Below are 22,938 nucleotides of genomic sequence, written 5' to 3'. Positions count from 1 at the left end.
AATTGGTACTCAGTCTCCATTGCTTTACCTCGTTCAAGATGGCGATGGGGTCGAAGATTGAACTTGGCAGGGTAACCTTTGAAATATTTTTATGTTCTGTGATATAGCCATTGCAAAAAAAGTCATTCTGAGTGGTCCAAGCCAGTTCGTTATACCACCATAATGCACTGAGTGACATAAGTTGAATTTTGTATGTTGTTCGGGGAAAGTCATTTTCATTTGAAATGAAATTTATTTGAGGGCCTACATGTAGATTGGAGGGTTGCATGACATATTGCATTGCTGCATCAACCCCAAGTTTACACATTCTGACTCCCCTGAAAATTTGTCAAGCATTTAGCCACGTGCATCTTAACAGAGGTATGATGGAATCTGGCATACTCAAAGTCAGTGTTATTGATTCCTTTATTCTATGACGTTAGGAGCATGCAAGTTAAAATAAGCAACAAAACGTGGAGAAAGGAAAAAAAAAGGAACTTTATTTAAGTGTCTAGTCGTTCTAGCACTGGAGCACTAATTGGGGACACTATAAACTGAAATTAACAATGAAAGTAAATCAAGTCAAATGTTGGTTTTTGAGGAGAGGGGAAACCGGAGTACCCGGAGAAAACCTCTCCGTGCAGAATAGAGAACCAACAAACTCAACTCACATATGATACCAAGTATGGGATTCAAACCCACGCCACATTGGTGGGAGGCCAGTGCTCTCACCACTGTGCCATCCCTGCGCATGAACATTTAAGATTTTGACAGAAAGCATTGCTTTTTAACCCTTTGACTCCTATGAATGATCAGTTTGTAATTGCCTTCATAATTTCAATGACTTGTCAGTCAGACAGGTATTGAAAAGGAAGATTATTATCAGCTTAAGAGGAGTGATCTTGACATAACACCAAATTCTCATTACTACCCAGCAAAGATTTCCATAACACTGGTTAGGAGAATGAACATCTCGATCATGGGAACGAAAGGGTTAAAATGCCTCATCTTAGTTATGAGTCGTAGCCAATGCCTGGGAAAGGAATGGATGGACTTGGAATTGATAGAGCCCTAACAGCGCATGATAAACAGTGGTTTCAATGAGTAGTGACAGCTAATAATTCATTTTGATAATGACAACAGTTTTTAAAATTATCAGTCCATATCTGTGATTAGAATTTGCTGTAAAACTATTGTGCCAATAGCTTAGTGTAATTTCATGTAACAATTTACAGTATTGGTGAAGAAAAAGTTTTTTGATCCTTTCATAACAGAAATTTGAACATAAGCTGCAAGGTTTCAAACACCGGCATTAAACTTTTTAAGATGCACGAACTGTCGATTCCATCACAGAATCTTTATCAAGACTGATGAAATTTAACGTCAATTATTTTTTTTCATGTGATTTATACTGTGAATTACGTTACAAAACAGGGCAACTCAACTCTTACAAGTGTTAAAAATTACCTGTTGTTGCTTTTTGTGTCCTCCACTTTAACACCTACCATAGACTTTCGAAAAGTCTTTCGTCTAGATACGCGCAGAACGAAGGACTTTTCATACTTGATTGGCGCCAATTTAGCGACCCAAAAACGGGTCGCTGAGCTAGGCCAATCAGAGTAGTCCTTGTGGACCCCAGGGGATAGAGTTGTCAATCAGAATTTGCCACACGCAGTGAAGCGTGATTTTCAAACATGCTACTAAGGCCACCGGATGTTCCAAATTACGCGACCATCAGAGGAAAATAATTGAAGAATAATCAGTATCTGTCTTGCATAGATCTGTTTGTGTCTTCTCCAACCGGAGCTGGGAAAAGTCTGACCTTTGAACTAGTCCCGTACGCTTTTGGTCGTTTACTTGGAACGGGTGGCAATGCTATCGTCTTCGTAATTCTTCCACTGATTTCACTCACGAAAGATTTCAATTGGTCTCTAGCCGGTCGCTATTTAGGAGACAACACATTTCCAATCTTAAGTATAAACGGGTGTCTGGAAGTCCCGAGGCGATTCTCAACGACTATCAACACATTTTTCGTCGAATGGAACAAAAAATTTTAAAATGCATGTGTATTCATCGACGAGAGTCATTGCATCGCTAAATTGTAAGATGTAAGTTTTAATCCCGGTCTAGTACGTCTCCTACACCTGAAGCGTACCTGATCTTTCATGAGTGAAATCAATTGACTTTCTTGACGATTCGAAGCCTTCCCTTACTTCCTAATCTTTTGAATATATTAGTCTTTCGTTTCTATCAGCACAAATCACGGCACAAGTGTTGGTCCAGAAAATACCACTGGAGATCTCCTTTCCAAGCGGCGACTCAAGATTGAAAAAAAAGCTTTCGTTTTATTTCATCTTTGTTTCTGATACCTTTAGCACAAAGTTAACAAATTTCCTCTTTCGATTTCGTAGAAACAAACATGTTCGACTGTTTTCGTCGGATTGCGCCATCAAGTTCAGGGCTTGCGAATGACGTCATCTCCTTTTTGGCGCGAGACGCAAATGAAAACTTTGCAAGCGAGACAAGTCGACCTCTCGCGACTTCGTTGCTCGCTCATTCACTTCGCGTACGAAAAATCACGATTCGCTGACCGAAACATTTTCTTCTGGGGTTATCGTGAGGTCGACTTGTGGCAAGTCTACACCTACCAGTGAACTTTCTCCTTGAAATCAGTTTCCTAATAGCAGTTTATTTTGCCTTACAGATTGTACTGTATGTATTCTTTCCAGTCGCTGTGTTTTTTTACTTCAATTTGCCAGAATCGCATGATGATTTCATGTCGCAGAAAAAGGTTGGTAAATTTTAAAGGGGCTCTGTCACTTTCAGTAGAATGCTAAAAATGTCTTTAAAGTTGTGAAAGGCCAAAAGTAATGATATGGTTTGTTCACTGTGGATAATATTAACCTTAGTCATAGAAATTTCATGCAGTTAAATGAAATTTAACAGAGTTAACAACTTGGAGCACAAGTTTTACCTTCGCGGTCAGCGGTTTGTTAGATATGCGCATGTGCCAGGATTCTTCGTGTTCTTGGTCCATAGGGCATTGTAGCAGTTTTGTTGGCGTTTTAGTAAGCGTTTTCTGAGCGTTAGCGTTTTTCTGAGCGTGGGAACTTCTTGGAGGCTGTCTCCCCTCCCCTGTCCCTCCCTTTCTTTCCACTGTTTTATCAGTGTGACGGTGCCTGCTTTCTCCCTCTGCGTGGGGGCTCATGGCATGGCTGGGTTGCCTGGATTTGCCAGCTATGGGAGCGGTCTCCATCTGGGAGTTGGCTGCCAATAGTGGAAGCTCCTGGATGTCTCAGGCACCCAACCTCCACTTTGCTTGAAAAATGCCATAGAAGTCCATGACTGACACAGTCCATTCAGTGGTTTTTCAACCAGGAAAAAGAAAAATCTAGCACACTGTTTGGCCCTTCCAGCTTAACAATCATGTTTAGAGAATATTGTGTACAACTTCGTAATATGACATGTACCATGCACATGACAAGTATTACCCAGTAAAATGTAAATTTTTGCATGTGCTTGAAGCTTATGAATAATTAGTGAGTGTGCATTTACAGTAATTGCCACATTTCCACTACTTGCTCAGCTAGTGGTCCAGCACCATGACCACGTAACCAGGCTGTCTTCATCTGTGCAGGATTTACATGGTGTCAGAAGTGGGTTGCAATACCCCTTCCTAAATTAAGAGGCTTTAACTATCAGAAGGCTGGCACTCCAGCCTATACGGCGCTTTCCCTGGGTGGCGGACAGGGGAACTCCCTGATCATCCTGGAGGTAGTCCCATGAAGGTGGATTGCTGAAGGGTAGGTTGGGGTATCTGTGGAATAACCAATACACAGGCGCAGACCAAGAGGGGCCCAGTGGGTGGGGGTATAACTGGCTTACCCTCTTGCACTATACTTGCACTATTGGTGTCTTAGCATCGCATTACAAAGATAATGATGATGACTAGAATAGAACTTTATTTAATGGTGGAGAAACCAGGACGAAGAAGGAAAAATGGTATAAATGAAATGAAAATTATTAGCAATATTATTTCTGCTAAAATGATATTATCATGTAAATTGGTAAGTTTTGGGAATTGCTGAGGGAAAGAGTTTGGACTTATTAGACCCTTTTTCAGAGAAAAAAGAAGCTTTGTCACGGTCATTACTACAAAATCATGTAAGCCATGAAACACCAAAACACCATGTATGACCCCACCATACTGTACATTGAATACTAACTGACAAAGGTTGGATTTAAGATTGCTCCTAATCTCAATCCTGACTATTATGCAACAGTGTACTTTACTTTGTGCTTTGTTGAGAAAGTTTAAGGCATTAACCTCTCCTCCAGCCTGGCGTAAATGACAGTTAATCGCACAAACTAACAAAATTAATATAGCGAATTGAGTGGATAATGCTCTCCATTTTGCTTGGCCACTTCACAAATGAATTTGCTCAACCAAAACTTTAGTGTATTTGGCGACACATGCTCTACTGAAACCGTCACATCTTGAACATCTTCGCATTTGAGACCGGCTACTCCAACAACTTCTGACATTGCACGTTTATTTTGCCATCACTGCTGCCAATCTTCGAAGACTTTTCTACCCCATTATTTTAGTGTTGTATTGCGTTGCTTTTGGTCAGGAGTGGTTCCAGCTCTAGACTGGTCACTTCTTCTTTGCTCTTTGGAGAGCGAAACCGACCAGCCATGTTTGGACAATGTACCACACAAGCTCTATGAACTTAATGCTAAATACTTCCAAACTCATATGGGACAACTCCACGTCCACATGATTAACATAACAATCACAATCTATAGGTATTGTTTCATTTTACAAGTACCTAAGATAAAATATTCACGTCCGACCTTTATGGGCTTTAAAATGGCTTATTTTTATGTATAATTCAATAATTGAGATTAAGAATAGGATTCATATTAAGATTGAAATGTCAAACTTGGGAATGGGATTTATTAAATAAAAAAACTTTGTACAATTTTATAGCCTCGTCTTTATTAGAGTTAGAGATCTTTATAAAAGTTAATCCTATTTGATAATTCAACTGTTATTAAATTAACAAATTATCAACCCCAGCCTTCCCCAGCTACAGCCTGCACCTATTCAATCCCTCCCCATGCTTTCAGACAGTTGAACTTTATCAGGATTTACACACCTACATGTATACATGTGATCTGACTAGTGAATTTCTGTTGGCTGCCACAGTTATGAATTATTAATGAATTTTGCAAGGAGCAATAACATTTTAGGCCTAATTAGGCCTAAAACGATATTTAATCTCAAATCCAACCTTTGTTGGTTAGTATTCAATGTATGGTGAGGTAATATGTGATGATTCATTGTTTCGTTTCGCTGTTTCGCTGTTTCAGTGTTTTGTGGTTTAGCAATTGTCCCTTTGTCACTTAATTGCTTTTCTTTTGCAAGATCACTTTACAATTCAAAGCAGGTAGTACCAAGTATTTGTGCTGCACCTCTCCCACATTCACTGTAGCAAGCCTTTTTATAAAATGTTTTTTGCCCTCTCAAAACAGTCTTCTTAGAAATTTAATTGTCTTTGTTCTTTAGAAAGAACTTTATCCTGAAGACAAGGATTGCCATGTGAGTTTTGCTGATAGCTTTTCTTTGATATGATTTAGGTTACATAAATAATTTATACTGTAAAAATTATAACATTCAGGCCTTAACCCTCAATACAATGCTACCTTTGCCTCTGGCCTCATCAGATACATGTAGCATCCTGCTTCATATGGTGATGATGATGATGATGAGGAGGGGGAGGGGTGGTGATGTTAATACACCTAACTCTCTAGTTGGTGCTAGAGAAGGAGGTGTACAATCATGTACTTGAACCAGAGGGGATGCAGATGAGGCTTCAGGAGGGAAAAATGGAAGGTTGGAAAGGAAAGAAGTTGCAGGGACAAAATGATTAGAAAGATGATGCAAACTACAGACTATGAACACCAGTTGAGAAAGTGTGACCTCAAGGCACTTAATCCAGACCTGCTCGTAATTAGATACACACCCAGTTCTGAAATTTAATCTAAAGTGTGCCATTAAGTATTTATAAGGGCCGATTTACATGGTACGATTTTTGTCGCATGCGATAACGGCTTACGACAGGCCCAAGACATGATTTACGATTGTTGTGTACGTCAGAGAAAATGTCGTAGCATTTTAAAATGCTGCGGCAATCGTAAGTCATGTCATAGACCTGTCATGAGCTTGTCGCATGCGACAAAAATCGTATCGTGTAAATCAGCCCTAAGAATTTGCTACCTACACGTATTTCCAGCAGTAAGGAAAGAAGTTGGCATTATTTTTAGCTTTGGGTAGTTGCAGCTCTTTAAAAATAGAGTAGTGGTAGTCAGGAGCTAACATAGTAAGATAATGGTTTGACACTGACTATTTTTTGATGTTTCGTTCAAGATGTTTCGGCTGGTGCTTAAGCCTTCATCATTTGAAATGTAACGTTAGTATGTGTGATTCAAACAACAGCATGTTGAGCGCACGCTGAGGAATTGAGTCTATGATCTCTGCCCAAAGAATAATCTGTAGTAAGAGATATCTGTCCACTGATCCTTTTGGATTCTTATCTTAAAAAAGTATGGGGGAAATTCTTACAAGTTCCATTTTAATTTTAACTACAGTAAATTCCCGATAGCTCTTCCAAAATTTTACAAAGAATACACTGTGACATGGGCCCTTCTAAACGAGGACAACCCTTCCTCACTCTCTGAAATGGCAAATCAAGTCATATGCATTATGGAACAATCAGCTTATTTGTATCGAATCTAAGTCAATTTATAACGATAGGCTGGTTGATCTTGGAATTGTTAAAATTGGAGATCTCTATGACACAAGGGGAGAGCTCAAGTCAAACAAGGAGCCCTTATATTCAACTCTCTCACCAATTGAGCATTTCCTACTTTTCAGTCTCTTTGCTTCTTTTGCGCAGAATGGTGCGAAGTATTTAAAACAGATAAAATCTCCATCTCCTAAAAAACAAATGACCTAATCCCAGATTATTTTTAATTACAGTACTGGCCACAGGAATGGCAGCATCTACACGCGCGTAAAATGCGTGCAAGATGGCGGATTTACGCGCAAAATACGCGCGCGTTACGCGCGTGTAAAATTTTACACGAACTAATACACGCGCCTGAAATACTCGCAGTCTGCGTGTAATTTGACATGAGTAAAATTGCTGTGTCCAATACACGCGGCTTGCGTGTATTTTCCACTCAGCAATGTACATGAATCTGACAATGAAAGTTAAGTCACAGAGTCGGCATTTCTGTTTGAGAAATTCGGCCTTGCCTGTGTGTTCTTGGAATAAGGTTTTACAAGTATCTTCGGGTTGCTGCCGTTATCCGACAATAAATCCCTAGCTCTCATTTCAAACCACGCTAAGTGAAATTACCTTTATCCGGTTAACGAGCGAACGATCGATGGAAATGTTTGACAGCATGGCATATTACCGAAAAACAAGCAAACTCAGAACTTGTGCTGCATTTATTTAAACATTCAATTTGTTCGTTGTGCGGATCGAGCGATCGCACGCGGCAGGAATATAAAGCTGAACTACTGTAAATAAAACGCACATGTTTAATTTCGTAAACATGACTTTGCGTGACGCTACGGACACATTCGGTCTCCGTGACCGGCGGGTGAAAATAAAACTATTCCTTCCAGAAAAATCAAATTAATATTATCGACGTATCTTACAAATGTTGAATGAAGATCTTTTCTTTTAACGGAGAGCATTTTACCGTTTGAATCAGCGAATTATGCACTGTAGAACCGAAGATATGTTTTTTTTTTTTTTTTTTACGGTGTTTGCCGTGACATTGCACAATGCCCTCTCGCCGGGCGGGCTTTAGAAAAGCAAACTTTTCCCTCCAGAATTCATTGTGTAGGCATTTCACATCGCTGTAATCAAGATTCAAGGTGAATAAATAATAAAGATTTTAGCTTGTATTTTTTAAATAACTTGTGTGAGCAATATTCATCGTATGTAAGGCTTGTTATGTTGCTGGGTGTTGTTCCGAAAATCGCACGTAACAATATGAAAACTTTCTCTGGTTAAACAGAAAAATTCAGCGTATCGAGGCGTATTAATTAATCCTTTATACCATAAAGGTGATAAACCGTTGGAGCTAGAAAATTCGGTCTTCTGCTCAGATCAAGTGAGCGGTTGAAAAAGGCAAACAAAAATCAGGTATGACCCATAAATAGATCGGCGACGCGCTCATTCACAAGCGGTGAGCGGTAAAAAGAAATTGAAAGGGAAAGTCATCGTGGTATATCATTACTTTTACTTGTAATTTATAACATCTTCGCCTTAGCAGCAGTGATTTATCACCCGACTCGCAACCTTATTATTTTTCACCCACTGAAACGGACGAAATGAAACAAACGCAAACATGCGTTGAGCCGCAGCCAAATATGCGGAGCAACACAGTCATTCAAACCATAGTTAATATTATTAATTATTATATGGCTCTGTCTCACGAGGACTGGGAACTACAAAATTCACGAATTTGATTGGCTAAAATCGATATCGACCGCGGTCTAGATTTTCCCATCTAGACCGGCATCTAGACCGGTAATGTTTTGCAGTGAAAAGATGCAAACTAAAATGCAAAAATGTTCAGTATTTTCTTCTACCAATATTTATTTATGTAAGTGCCAAAAAGCATGATGACAAAAGAGAGGATGACGAGCAAACTTTGACAGAATTAAGTTCAGCTCATCGCCACTCATCGCCGTTCGCAAGCAAAATGTCAGTTAGTACAAACCAGTTACATTAAACGAATTAAATTGTTCTTGTTTGGCTATATAATAAACATCTTATTAACCGAGCTAGGTCGGTCTGTATGGGACAATCTTGACCTCGGTCGCTGGTACAGACCTCACTGCGTTCGGTCTGTACTGGCGACCTCGGTCAAGATTCTCCGATACAGACCTCCCGCTCGGTTAATAAGAACTAACTATGTTCAAACCAAAGTGGACACTTGTCGCGAAAATGTTGAAATGCAAAGCTGAATAAATTCTTCGGAAACCACGAGGGCAATTAGACGTGCAACATTTTCTTCGAGAAAAAGCCGCTACAAAGTGATGTACAAAAGTGAATACTCTGCACTCTTTTACACGAAACTCTGCGTGTAAAATTTTACACACACTTTGAAGAATTTGCGTGTAATTATTTACACTCGCTTTCGTGTATTTTTTAACTCGCGCGTAACGCGTGCGTAATTTGCGCGCAATATGGCGGACTTACGCGCATGATACGCGCGTGTAATGCTGCTATTCCTGCGGCCAGTACTGTACAATAGGTATTGAAGCGAAAAGAGTTGATTTCCGAAGTCTACAATCAAAATCATTATATGAAAGTTTTGTTTCAAAGATATCTACTAACACCAGCAGTGCAGAGGAAAGACAACGATTTCAATACCCACACATTCCAGTTAGACTGGGAAAAGATATATTTGCTACCTTTCAAAACAACATTGGATACTAAATTAAGAGAATTACAATAATAAACTTTTTAAGCAGGATCTTGTACACAAACAAGGTGCTGTTTAGGTTTAAAAAAGTAGATTCTCCTTTATGAGATTTTTGTGAAAAGGAGTTAGAGACCATAGAACACTTTTTCTTCTGTTGTACAAAAGTGCGTAACCGGTAACCGGTAATAATGTATTTCACCCTCGATAAATAAAGTGTTTGTTGTTGTAGTGAACTGTCTGTAGGGGTTAATTGAATTGAGGTGTTGGTGAAACTTATCCACTTGGTCCTTTCTAAGACACGACACGTGTGACTGTGGTGAACATAACAGAACCACCACTTAGGGCTTCTCTCCTTACGTTAATTAACTGCTGTGGGCAATTTGTAAGTTTTCAAGGTGTTAGTGACTGAGACACGTATCATGTCTTTGGCTGATTGATTCGATCAGACTGTAAATACCCCTTTCTATGGAGGAGAGTATTAAGTTTTTGAAACAGGAACTTTCGCCACAGCTCCCCACCCCCCTAGGCAGGGCAAAGAACATACCACCAACACAAAAAGGGAAACGCGAAGAAACGAAGTGTGTCAAGGGTGAACTGCAAGACAATAATTATCCCTCATCCCTCATCATTAGCTGGGAAAGGTCGCTGTCGAAATTCCCCACCATTCTACTATCCAAGGGTTTCATGCTGTTACCCTATGTGCAGGGCATTTTGGAAAGGATTAGTCGAATCTTAAGGTAGCCTCCTTCACAGCCGTTTGTGGGGAGGGACGAACCGAGCCTAAAAACGGCTGCAAAGGAGGCTAATCTTAAGGCAGTAACAAATCAAAGTCGCCTTCAAACCTACATTTTCAAGAAACTTCGTGCGGGTTTTTTGCTCAGCATGCGCTCAACATGCTGTTATGTGAATCACGCGTACTAACGTTGTATTTCAACTGATGAATGCTTAAGCACCAGCCGAAATGTCTTGAATGAAAAAAAAAAAAAAGTCTATGTCAGACCATTATCTTACTACAGATGTCGGTAGATGCAGCTGTTAATTTGTACTTGAGAAGCAGCATTTGGGGACACTTTTAATAATTGTTTTTATTCCGAGACACAAGTGATTAATTTTTTAAGTTGGAGGAAGAGAGCGAGGGGACACTTAGTGACACTTATTGAAATCAGCTTGCATTTCTTAGCATGTCTCCCTCAAGGTACAGATGAAATCCCTCCTGTGTTGCCCAATTCAAGCTCTTAGAGTTAATGGTTTTCTAAATAAATCTGAGAACAAATTCTATTAACCCTTTCAATCCCAAGCCAGCCTGAACTGGCCATACTGAGTATTTTACTCTGTCTATAATGGGAGAGTATTTTTACTCTGTGTAACACCAGACGATTTTACTCGTCAATGGCAAACCCCTGGGAGTCAATGGGTAACCAATCAATACTTAGTCTACTGATCCAAGTCAGGGGCTTCTACAGGGACTGTGCTTTTCCTTGCAGAACTGGATCTTCAGGTTTTCTGTGCAAAGAACACCCCCAAATGCACTGTACAGTAGTATGAGTGGCTAGAAATATTGATTACGGTGTTCAAAGCCACAATTTTCTGAAATACTGAAAATCACGATGGGGTCTTTTGGTCTTTGGGTGGACTAATCCATAATTTGGACAAAACGGAAGTTTCCTTTCATACAGGACCCTGCAGCTGGCTTTATCTTTGGTTTGGGGGAAAAGATTAATTCGATTTTGCTGTTCAATTTTTCCTCTCCAATATTATAGGTCATTGTGTAAATTCCTATAAGCCCTTGGTACGTGTAGGCCAGTGGTAGAGCATAACAAAATAATGCCAATAAGTTCAACATTTGAGGTAGACTTCAGTTACAGAATTTAGTTCGTTTTCCTCCTATGCACCCATTGTTTCTGATAAGCTCATTGTCTTATTGGAATGCACTCTAATTTATTTCACAGAAGCCACCAACAACTTTAGAGGATTTAAAAAAAGCAAGAGAAAAACTATTGTTAGCAAAGCAGAAAGACCCAGAAGAGACGGATTCCTAATCACTTCAGCAGTTGGTAGTTTGGAGTAAAATGTATGTACATTTGAGTAAATTTACTCATCCAAGAATGAATCAATAGTTTGTTTGAGGGATAAAATGGTTACAAGGCGACAAACAAAAACATTGCCTAAAGCTCATTTCCTTTTTAATAAAAACTCTTTCAATGCTCCATTGAAATGGAACACCATAAATACATGAACTATGTAAATTGTACAAAGTAGTATGTCATAGATATTTAAGTGTACATCTCTTGCACTGGGTAATAAAAACTATTTCTGCTTAACACACTTGGTAAAGGGAATTTTGATATTTTTCTTTTAAGTGTTGCTGCGTAAGTTTCAGAAAACATCCTTGACTCTTTCTGTGTGATGGCATCACATAGCAACAGATTTTTATGATCTTGGTCAGAGTAAAAACTTAGATCACATGTTCGTGTCTTGGGTGGAGATAGTTTACTGGAATTTTACATTTCACCCAAGATGATCTTTTACTTTTTTTAATAACACAACTGATTTTTTTCAGGCAATTTGACATTATCTTACAACAGAGTAAACAGCTCTCTGTCAACTTTCCACTGGCCAGTCATTTAAGTTTCTTAAGTCTTTGATATGGTTGTGTGGATTGATGTCATAACTTGTTGGAATGCCGTTATCCATGGTCTCCCTGAACCTACATCACTCACTTAACGGTTTACAATGTACACTTGGCATTTAGTATATAGGAACTTTACACACCATGAAAATTTTTCAATAGTTTCAGACAGAATGTACTTCTCTCTCTTGCTCTCTCTCTCTCTCAATATAATTCTCAGAAAAAGAGTTGTGAAATATGAATCAAAGCTACATTGCCAAAATATTAAATTTTCGGTAACTTGCACTATATTGTTAGTAATACCTGAAGTACAGATAGACAACTAGAGTTTAAAGGACAGTCAAAGATCATTGCTTGTCAATTCCTGCAAACAGAGTTTGCTTTCCCTTTCATGAAGGTTGTCTTTCAGAGCGTAATCAGATGGTTGTGAGTACGGCTTTGTGCTTCTCTCCTGCACACCATGCTTCCCTTCCTGAATCTCTAAGATGTACTTCTTTTCCATTTCTCAGCAAACAGGAATTTCATTCCATCATAAATTTTCATGGCACAACTACTGCTGTGCTGAATTGAAATTCACTACTGACTGGCGAAGGTAAAAACACATTGTTATCAGAAGAAGTCTTCAAGGTCTCTCTCCGCATGTTGCCTAGTTCTTTCTTTGGTGGGTAAAAGTCTGATAGATGAAGGACCCTGAATGCCTGCAAAAATGAAAGAAAAGAAAACTTGAACGTCAAAGAGTGGTAAAAAGTGGTTTGGACATTAATTAGGTACATGTATGAACAACGTGTTGTGATGACATGTCGTTAGTTTACCTTTGGGTATCCCTTTTTCCTGGGTTAAAAGGGATCGGTATAGGTTAACATAAGCTATTGTCTTGATTACTCCTGTTCAGTCTGATGGTCGTATGTATACAATGTACGTATGTTCACACTCCTTTTCAGTCTGATGGTTGTAGGTGCACAGTACCACTCAAATGCAAGTTTCCTAGAGCGCGACACGCGAGGGTGATAACTTACATTTGAGCGGTACTGTAAATAATGTCATACCTGATGTTGTGATGCGACTAGTAGATAGAGGCACTTATCTATTAACTTGTGAAATTTTGTGAGTCCGACTGAGCACTAGTTTTGATCAATAATATTTTGACAGGCTATAGTTTGGAACAAGAGAGGCTGCCTCGCCAAGGCGCATTATAAACATTTAACTAGGTCTTCTTCCCTATCTCGACGAAACATTGTTTGCCTGGATGGGTGTTGGCATCAAGCATGGTGAAAACTCAATTTGATTTTATTTTGCTGAAGCATTCACAACATTGGCCAACTTGTTTTTTGCTTTGAGTTGTTTTATCACAACACTGACTGCTGACATTAATCGTTAGCTGAACTGAAGACAACGATTAATCATAGGTTAGAAGAAAATAGGTTTGACCATACCATGTATAATGCCATGGCTCCACCAAGTAGAAATCCTGCTGAAATGTCAGTCCACGAATGCATGTGTTCTCTAACTCTATTGAGTCCAAAGAACAGTGATACCATAATGCATCCACACTGAAGGAAAGGTTTCAGCAAAAATCCCTTGTCTTTGGTTGCAAAAGTTTCAAAATAGAGCTGTAAAAAAAAACAAACAGAAGCAGTTTTACAATAAAGCTTACATTTTTAGATGGAAAAAATATACATGGCATTTATATCATCCCCATTGATGAAGGGTTCATTAAGATTTTGTTTTGAAAAGCAAGAATGTTCTGTTGTTTTTAATTTAGTCATACATGTATGCACTACCGGTAGGTAGCTTAGTTGTTGGTAATATGGGTATGTGATAGACAACTCTGTAGACATTGAATCACATGACATGTTTTTGAAACCATTTCCACAAATTTTATCTGTTAGTGTTGGCTCCACTTGAGCAACTGCTGACTGAGTTTCCTAACAGAGATTCGTTCATGACGCGGCCCTTATTGATGAGTAAAATCATCTGGCATTAGACATAATAAAATCTTTGTCTCACTTTCAGGATTAAAAATAAATGTACTGTTTTTTTTCTTGCACATGAAGCTAAAATCAGAGAAAAAAACATGTATATGTATAACTCAAAGCTGTGTCTCTTTAAAGAAAAAATTCTTGTGTCAGGGAACAGTTCTGAAGTTATCAATGTAATCAACCACACAAAATTTAACACTGATTTTTGGAATTTAAGCAATAAAAATAATCTTGAGTACCATCCAATAGGAGCCTTGACGTCTTTCCATTTTAAGTTAAAGTCCACATGTATGACATATTTTTTTTATTATCTTGTACAAAAGAGCTTTCAAAGTGATGAAGAATGGCATTTATTTTATTGTGATAACACTCTTGGTTGCTGAGTTATTCAAGATTTTGATTTATGCAAATTAGAGAACTTGTGATGTCACAGAGTGGACACAAAATTATATAAGAATTATATAAGAATATCTTTAGTAACAGGGTTGAAATTTTGCAGGGTTGATGTGCTGCTAGAACCACACATTGTGATAGTGATTATGATGTCACCATAGCGACATACTCATTACCAGACCTCTACCTTCTAGAATGAAAAATGCCTTCTTTGGTGCTCCAGAGTCTAACAGACTTGTGCTGTGTAATCTCCATATTCGCTCACACCCACTGAATGAACATCAAGAGCAAATAACACTTATTGGGGAGGGAAACTCAGATTTTACCTTTTGGATGGAGAGGGCCTGGAGACCATTTTGTTGCCATTGAAACGTCACAGTGGGCCATATCATGGAACTTTGTGATGAGTATAGCAACTGTAAACAGTTTCAGTTCTATACAGAAAAAGTTTTCGAAATATTCCATTTTTTACTTCATGATCTTACATCATTTTTTGCCCACTATGTGACGTTATAAGTCCTCTAATTTGCATAAATCAAAATCTTGAATAACTCGGCAACCAAGAGTGCTATCACAATAAAATAAATGCCATTTTTCATCATTTTGAAATCTCTTTCGAACAAGGTAATAAAACAATAATTTGCGTCATATGCACTTTAAGCTCGTCATACACTGTAACCAAGAAAAACAATGATGCTTTGGGTTTAAGATACTTACTGCCAAGAACAGCATGCCGTACATTGTACCCGATGAATGTGCTGAAGGAAAAGACCTCCTGAAAAGAAAACACAGAGAATGATAGTTAGGAATAGGTTGCTAATCTGTAACAATGACTTGATGGACCTATGTACATCCAACTGTTGCAGCCAAATTAATATTGAGTGGTAACTAAGTAGTGCAATAAATAATCTTTTGCCACTATTTTGTAACTCATTTCAGATGTTGGATGCTGTTTATTGCTTGGTACTTTTCCGAGATACGCAAATTGACTAAAAATATGAATAGAGATACTATAAATAAAAATTAGAAAGATCACTGCAGTTTGACTAATTTCATATAAGAGAGAAACTAATTGAAAAGCTTCTAACGGGTTACTTTTTGTTTCAAATTTGAGACCATGTTATAAGCAATATTCAAGGGATTTCATAGTTCTCCATAAGTGGATTTTAGCTTTACCCGTACTTCTAGTTTCAGCTTTGAGTCAAGTTATAGCCAGGATCAAATTCGTCAATCCGACTATCATTATTGTAAAATAGATGATCTGCAAAGATCACTTGTCAGTGAATGATTGTCACATGAAAGCGAGAAGCCACAAAAGCCCCTTTGAAACCCCTCAAGGCCACCTCACAGGTCACGTATACAAATGGTGAAGGCTGCTGGACACATTGTTTGACTCTAACTTTGCCTAAATGTATTTTAAAAACATCTACATTTTCTTGTTGTAGTGGTTTGTCCTTAGATAACCGAACAGCCAAGAAAAGGAAGGCATTTATGAATACAAAACTTTAACTTTGTTTTCCCCTGACTTTTGACATCTCTTACTATTCTTGCTTTAAGATCTGATTTTTGTGCATATGTTATATTCATGAATTCTGATGGTTGTTGCATCCTTGCATTTTGAGATTTCTAATTAGGTATGAGTCCGATACGCAAAGTTCCTAACATCACAATACAGAACTTACGTAACAGTATTGGGTCATAAACATGATCTGTTTTTCACTCAATATTGCAGTAATTACCAAATTTCTTACGAGTCTAAGAGCATTCAAGTTGTTTTAAAATGGATGCAACCCTTTTTTCAAGTGTGTTTTGACCTACATATTGCTCAAGAATGCTGCGGTTAGGAGAGAACTTAGGGCGTTTTGCACGTAATGTTTTTCAGTAATCATGGTCTTTTATTAGAGTAGGAGAATACTTAAAGAAAAACACTTCCAAATTTACTTGGATTATTGTACACAATATTTAGCCACTTGCTGTAGCCTTTTGGAAATCCCAAGGAAACCCTTTTGAGTGTAAACATAAATGATTTGAAAGGCAGCTCTGAAATCAGACGACAAGGTTGAAGATGGACAACCACAGGTTACCCAGAGGTAAAGTATGTTTTCACATAAATATTATTACAGAAGCAAGATAGGCTGAGTAGTATTTAAAACGTTTGTAAAATTTGTAAAATGCAACCACTTTCCTTTAGCCAAATTTGTCCTTGGTTATCCTGGATGGTCTAAATAACATTTTGTGGCAATTTCTTCAATGATGGACATCTCCACCCAAGTTGAAAGCAACAAAATGTCATTCAGATCAGCCAGGACAACCAAGGATGCATTTTGCTAAAGCTAGGTAAACAAGCTTTATTTTGCAATTCCAAATGTTGTTAATACTACTCAGCCTATGGACTGTACCAAGCTTTTGTAATAATATAAGCAAATATGTACCTCTGGGCTTCCTGTGGAAATACTGGATGTCACACCCAATAGGTTTCACTCATTGCAAATTTATACACATCAAGCATGGTTGGCTGGCTCACTCAATTTCAACTTGCGAACTGATCTAATTGATGTACGTTGTACATGTATGAATACCTATGATGAAGCAATGTTCTTTATTTTACTCACGCAGACTCTTCTTTCAATTACGGCGAAACAAAATGACATACCTCGCTCGTTCAATTGCTTCTAAGTCAGTGCCAGTGCATTCATAGTTTGTTATGTATCCATCGCTGCAGTTAATAAGGCTCATGTTAGGTTTGCACACAGCCAGGAAGTGGGGACGCAGTTGGCCCACATAGATTTTAACAAACAGTGTAAATAGGAGATTGACTAGTGTCCCATAAAGGAACACAAATATTATTTTGTACACCCTGGAGAGAAACAAAATAAGACATGAGTGAATGTTATTAAGTAAAATGCTATCAGCAGAAGGGAGATTAAATTAAAAAACAATATTTATACTATATTTTTTTAGTCGCAAGATGACCCTTACTTCTATAAAAAGCAAAAAAAAATATGTATTTTTGAGATCAAATTAAGGGGGAGGAGACATTTTGATGCTATTACGCAACCCTTAATGGAAAATTCGTTTTAAAGAAAAGTTTCGGCAAAAGATCAAAGAGCAGACCACAACTCCATACATAGAGGTACATTCTATCAAGAACACTTTTGATGCAAGGGAGAAGTGACCATTGCACTTATCAGGAAAGTTACAGCAATTGTCTCTTGTAGACACCTGTAAAATCCAGAGATGCCGGTGCAATGCTCTCCCAACTGAGCCATGAAGCCACTCAGTTGAGAGGAGGTCAGTTTGTTGGGCTCATTTGTTCCCGTGAAAGACCCGGATGAAATAAAACACAACGCTTTTTTAAAATTGAAAAAGGAGCTGGCATGACTTATCAAAAGACCTTAAGATGATGACCCAAATAGGAATGGGGTACAAGGGGTGGATAAGTTGGCTTAACTTACAGGAATGTGTAAGTAAGTTAAGAGCTCAACTGCAGAAAAACCAGTGATTAGACAGGGTAAATTGAAGTAATGGTTTAACTGAAACAAGGTTGGGGCAGATCTCCCTTGACACAGGAGCTTAGAAGTAGCCACTTCATTAGGGATATGGTATTAGCAAAACAGATTTCTAATTAGATTTTGCCAAGGGATTTTCCTGGGTGGTTGGGAATTCACATGAAAAAGAACTTGGGTGGCAGAACTTATGATTTTTATTGAAGAACAAATAGGGATTGATGTTGATGAATAATTTTGCATACTTGGTTTTCTTTTTTAAAACAGTAATATCTCATATTCCTTTGCCCTTTCTTTATCTCTTCATGCATGGTTGAATTATCTTAATTGTGGTTTGAGTTTCTGCATTTTGGCAGAGCTGCCAGTGATCACACAAATTAATTCCACCTGTTTCACTTACCTTTGGAATAGTGGCTTTTTTGTGTACGGCCCGCACAGCAAATTGTCTTCTCCATCTTGACTGTACTGCTGTCTTCCGAGGTCTCCATTATAGTAATACCGTCCTACTTCACAAATAAGGATCTGAAAAAAGTAATGCATAACAACCATATTGTAACTGTAAGTAAACTGAAGATTCCACGATTCCTGCATATATGGAGGTATTAAAAAGGGTTATCCATCTTGCCCAAGTTGTTCAAACATGGATTGCGCCGGATAAAACTCTTTCCAGTGGATAAGTCAGGGCAAAACCAAAAATGCGCTATCCAGTGGATAGTGATTTATCTGGTGGATAGTGTTATCCGCCTTTTCAAAAACTGGGGCCAGAATTCGAAATGACGTGAATGAGGATCAATTGCATGGGAAAGTCTTAGTAGTGAATGTAACCCTATTTTTTCTCTTTTTGTTTTGTATTCTAATGTATTGTAAGTATTATTTGTGCGTATTGTAAAGGTAATATAGTTCTTGTTTATAATGATAATAAAAATATTAAAAAAAAAGTATATATGTATATTTCCATGGGCTATAGCTGTTTCAGCCAGATATGTCTTTCCTAGTGCCCATTGCAATAAGCTTTTTTTTTTTCTTACTGAAACCATTTGGACAACCACATTGTTGTGCTACACCCACCTATCGTTATTTTCAAAACCGACCTATGGCTATTAAAATTTTTAGTCAAAGAACAGTTTTACTTGCCAACAAGTAAAGATGGTTTATCAATAGAGCCCTCTTTGTAGCATATGAAAGACCTCATAGTAAAATACACTGCCCCCTCCCCTATGCAATCAGATGATGAGACAGGTAGAGTAGGGTGGGGTAGGACGGTCTTGTTCTTACATCTGCATAGGAAAAATATACCATGACTGGATAATTAACAAAATGGATAAAATAGTGCGAATCATAAATATGGAATTGCAACATTTGCTTTTAAGCACGTTCCAACTAATGTTTGCTTTTACACACAAATATTTTGAGGGATGCATTGTTCTGTTCAGGTCATCTTTCAGATAAACCCTAAAATAACGTTATTTCGTCTGCTTTTAAATTCTACATTGATACAAACGCAACAATAAACACGTTATTTTGATAGATGAATAAACAGACTCTTCGTTTGAATTGTGGTTCGAAACTGTTCCAAAATGCATGATAAAAACGTTTAAACGTTTTCATGGGGAGTCCTGCTCTTATCAAAATTTCCAAGCGTGGTCATTGATAAAAAGCTCCGTCGGTGTACTGAATGAAACAATACTCTCGAGATAAGGGAGTTATCTCTGCGTCTCGTTCATAGCCTGCTGGCTTGATTCATATCCAACAGAAACTATTAAGTTACTCCCTGCTGTGTCTGGTGTCACACCGACAATAAAAACTGTCTGCTAAACAAAGCATACGCGTGAAATATGAAAAAACAATGTCAAGGGTGGTTGGGTATCAATTTCCTGTTGGATCGATCATCGGGTTGCTGCCCTTGCTAGATAGGACGAGACAATTCGTTCTTTTCTCTTATTTCAGAATGATAAAATATTTATTGGAAATGATCTAAAAGCGTAACATTTTTTCATAACATTCATTTAGTGTGATGATAATCACGGGAGATAGGAAACGTGATAACACATTCACAACCAATACTGTATTAATATAATTCACGTTGAAAATACTATACTTGCGTGGTTTTCAGCGGAAACCATGTTCACATTCTGGTTGATACACACTGAATTTATTAAATATTGAGCTTTCAAAAAAGAAGAGCAAAACACGTGCGATATCTTAAGGATTATGACACACGTACTAACAGAAAGGAAACAACTTGAATTAAGTCAATTTTGGAGCTTCTATGAATTGAGCAAAATCTGAAACGGAAAAATTCGATAGGGTTTTGTTTTTTTTTAAGGCGAGTTGAAGCTGAAGAAACTTGTTTAAAAGGGTATATCTTCCTACCGAGAGAACATGTTTGTGAGTAACAGCGAGATTCAATGGGATCGCAATATTGCCCATAGGTGGTCTTGCCGCGATGAAATCACAGCGCAAAGCGAAAACAGTTTTTTCACAATCAAGACTAAACCAAGGCCTTTTTCCTCCAAGGAATGTTTTTTTTGGTGTGTAAAAATGCAGAAAATGCCAGCGAAAGCACTCCAGAAAAAAAAGGCGATGTCATTTTCCGCTTCTCAAACTACCCACGCTCCAATTCGAACACGAAACGAATTTGACGGCTTGTTTCCGCACAATGGAGCGTTGAGAAATGTCTTTTAAAATGAGGCCATTTTCAACCGCTTTAAGGCATAAATACTTACCACAGTGACTGGGACAACGACTGACACCAAAATAACCACCCAATTTGGAAGGCTCTCCTCGGACGTGAAGGGGTATTTGATGCTGTCATCGTCACAGAAAAAGCCTCGACGATAAGGAGGAATTACCAACCCTAAGAGCGCGTTTATAAGACCAACAATCAGAAGACAGGCCAGATCGGCGATTTGGAAAAGCTTCGTCGAAGACATGGTAGAATTCTGAGAACGTGCTTCTGCTTGTACTTTACGGTTGTGTTTCGTGGCTCTTGTGTCGTGATATGGTTTTTATCGCCGCGTAAATACCTAGTCACCTTTTGACCTTGTGCGTAATCAATGAAAGCTAGCGGATAATCGCTAAAACAAATACTAGTCTTATGGTTATGTAATGCCATTGGTCTCCTCTCTAGGGTAGGGTAGGGTAGGGTAGGGCAAGATAAACAAAGGAGTTTGAACGACGAAGACAGTTCGAGTTTGTTCGGTATCTACGTCTATCTTTTCGCAGTTTTTTTTCGTATTTGTTTTTTTAACTCCTTTACTTTGCTTGCTCATCGTCTTCTCGTGGCTTCAAAGCATGCAAAGTGATATGATAAGGTCACAAAGGGTTTTCATTAAAAACGCAACGCCTGCCTTCCTGTTTCACTTCTGTTTTGTGTCACTCATGACCCAATGAAAATCACAAGCTCAAATTACGATAGGTTATTTATTTTTCCCTTCGGATTGTTAATTATCCCGCAAAAATGAGATTTAGGGCTGGTGCGCGAAAGAAAACAAATTCCGGAACTTATTCATTGCTTGAATGAACAATGTTGATTCGCTAACTTTTAAGAGAATTGATAGAATTTACCGGAAAAATGGCGACCTCAGCGTCCGAAAAAAAACCAAAATAACGCCCACTAGACAAGATGACTTGCACGGCGATCTCTTCAGTGGTTCGTGGTTACTAACCCTAGCCAGCCTTATCAAACATACGATGGTCGAAAAGCGCTTTTAAAATCTTCTATCCATTTATCAAATTTGCCTCTTAGGTATTCAAGAGATTTTTCGAATTATGAAATACGTTAATAACAAAGTTCCGGATGATGGAGTTTTACTCTGCAGATTATTGTCCTTATCTCGAAATCTCGTCCGGTACAAGTTGAAAATTAACGAGAATCTTGAAAGACAGCAGTTGCTTTGTATTCCAACAGCAAAAGTAAAAACAATATCGCACGAACTTGAAAAGGATTCAAGTGCAAGAACGTGCCTTTTGCAGAATATCTTTCATCATGCATAAGTGAAATTCATCCGGAAAAAAATGTCGAGTGTTTTCTTTCAATCTCATTTGCTCATATAAAATTGGTATCACCACAGAAGCACAGTCTGCTCGGTAGCTTTCCACACATAGCGCTTTCTCGTTCCAGCATATACTGGAACAAAGTAATGCTTGGTTTGGTAACACTTAACGATGTCATTCAAAGTACAGCTCCACCTTGTGCGGCATATATGTAGTACAGTTTTCGTATCGTTAGCGTCGTACACGGATTTCTCTCACAGACTACCTTACGCAGCGTGATAAACAACACCAGAGGAAAGTACTGCGCAGTAGCTTTCATTTGAGCGGTCACATTCACAGAATTAACCCGCAGACTCAAAATATAGATGTGCCGTGTTCTGCGGCCCCAGGAAATTATGTTGCTCAGTGGCTTATTTGGGGTCATTTCATATGAAGGGGGAGGGGGGGGGGGGGGGGTCATCGTCGGAAATCTTGAATTAAACCCCTAAAGGAGACCAATCTGAGCGTGGCCCAGGCTTTTTTTGACCCCTAAAAGAGACCATACTTAAAAGATATTAAATTTATATTTTTATATTTCTTCGCGTGCAACCCTAAAGGAGTCCTTCACGGCTACATATGATGGGGTTTTGCCCGGAGCATCCCCCGTCTCTCCGGAAAGCGATATTCGCAAGCAACCGCGGAAATCCCACTCGCGGAGTTTCAGCCACATACTCAAGAGTAGAATCATGACATAGCAGACAACAGGAAAGGTTTGGAGGGATTGACCATGTTAACAGTAACACAGGAAAATGATGCTCAACAGCTTTTTCAGAATGAACACAGTTAGGATTTCAGTGACCCGGCTCAGAAAATACACCCTGTAGCTTAAAACTACTGCACTTACTATTGCTTACGTTTTAATCCACAGACTAAAAAATTAAGAGTAACACAGGAAAATGCTGCT

The 22,938-nt window shown here is 38.5% G+C and overlaps 2 protein-coding genes across 2 annotated transcripts; one reads left to right on the top strand and one right to left on the bottom strand.

Moving 5' to 3' along the window:
* Window positions 1-20: 20 nt before the first annotated feature.
* LOC137973115 (protein PET100 homolog, mitochondrial-like) lies at window positions 21-11,682 on the top strand. Its single transcript, XM_068819857.1, has 4 exons — window positions 21-71; window positions 2,684-2,770; window positions 5,552-5,584; window positions 11,442-11,682. The coding sequence occupies exons 1-4, from the start codon at window positions 39-41 to the stop codon at window positions 11,529-11,531; spliced, it is 243 nt and encodes an 80-aa protein (XP_068675958.1). The 5' UTR covers window positions 21-38; the 3' UTR covers window positions 11,532-11,682.
* On the bottom strand, window positions 11,659-21,042 carry LOC137973114 (phospholipid phosphatase 1-like). The gene is made up of 6 exons (XM_068819856.1): window positions 20,726-21,042; window positions 18,400-18,521; window positions 17,147-17,350; window positions 15,211-15,268; window positions 13,555-13,731; window positions 11,659-12,819 (listed from the first exon to the last, which is right to left on the bottom strand). Exons 1-6 carry the CDS (start codon window positions 20,930-20,932, stop codon window positions 12,661-12,663), a joined length of 927 nt encoding a protein of 308 aa, XP_068675957.1. The 5' UTR covers window positions 20,933-21,042; the 3' UTR covers window positions 11,659-12,660.
* Between the last annotated feature and the right edge of the window lie 1,896 nt (window positions 21,043-22,938).

This window comes from Montipora foliosa, chromosome 10 (assembly GCF_036669935.1).
Source record: "Montipora foliosa isolate CH-2021 chromosome 10, ASM3666993v2, whole genome shotgun sequence".
Classification (NCBI taxonomy): domain Eukaryota; kingdom Metazoa; phylum Cnidaria; class Anthozoa; order Scleractinia; family Acroporidae; genus Montipora; species Montipora foliosa.
This window is presented reverse-complemented; position numbering and strand designations above follow the sequence as displayed.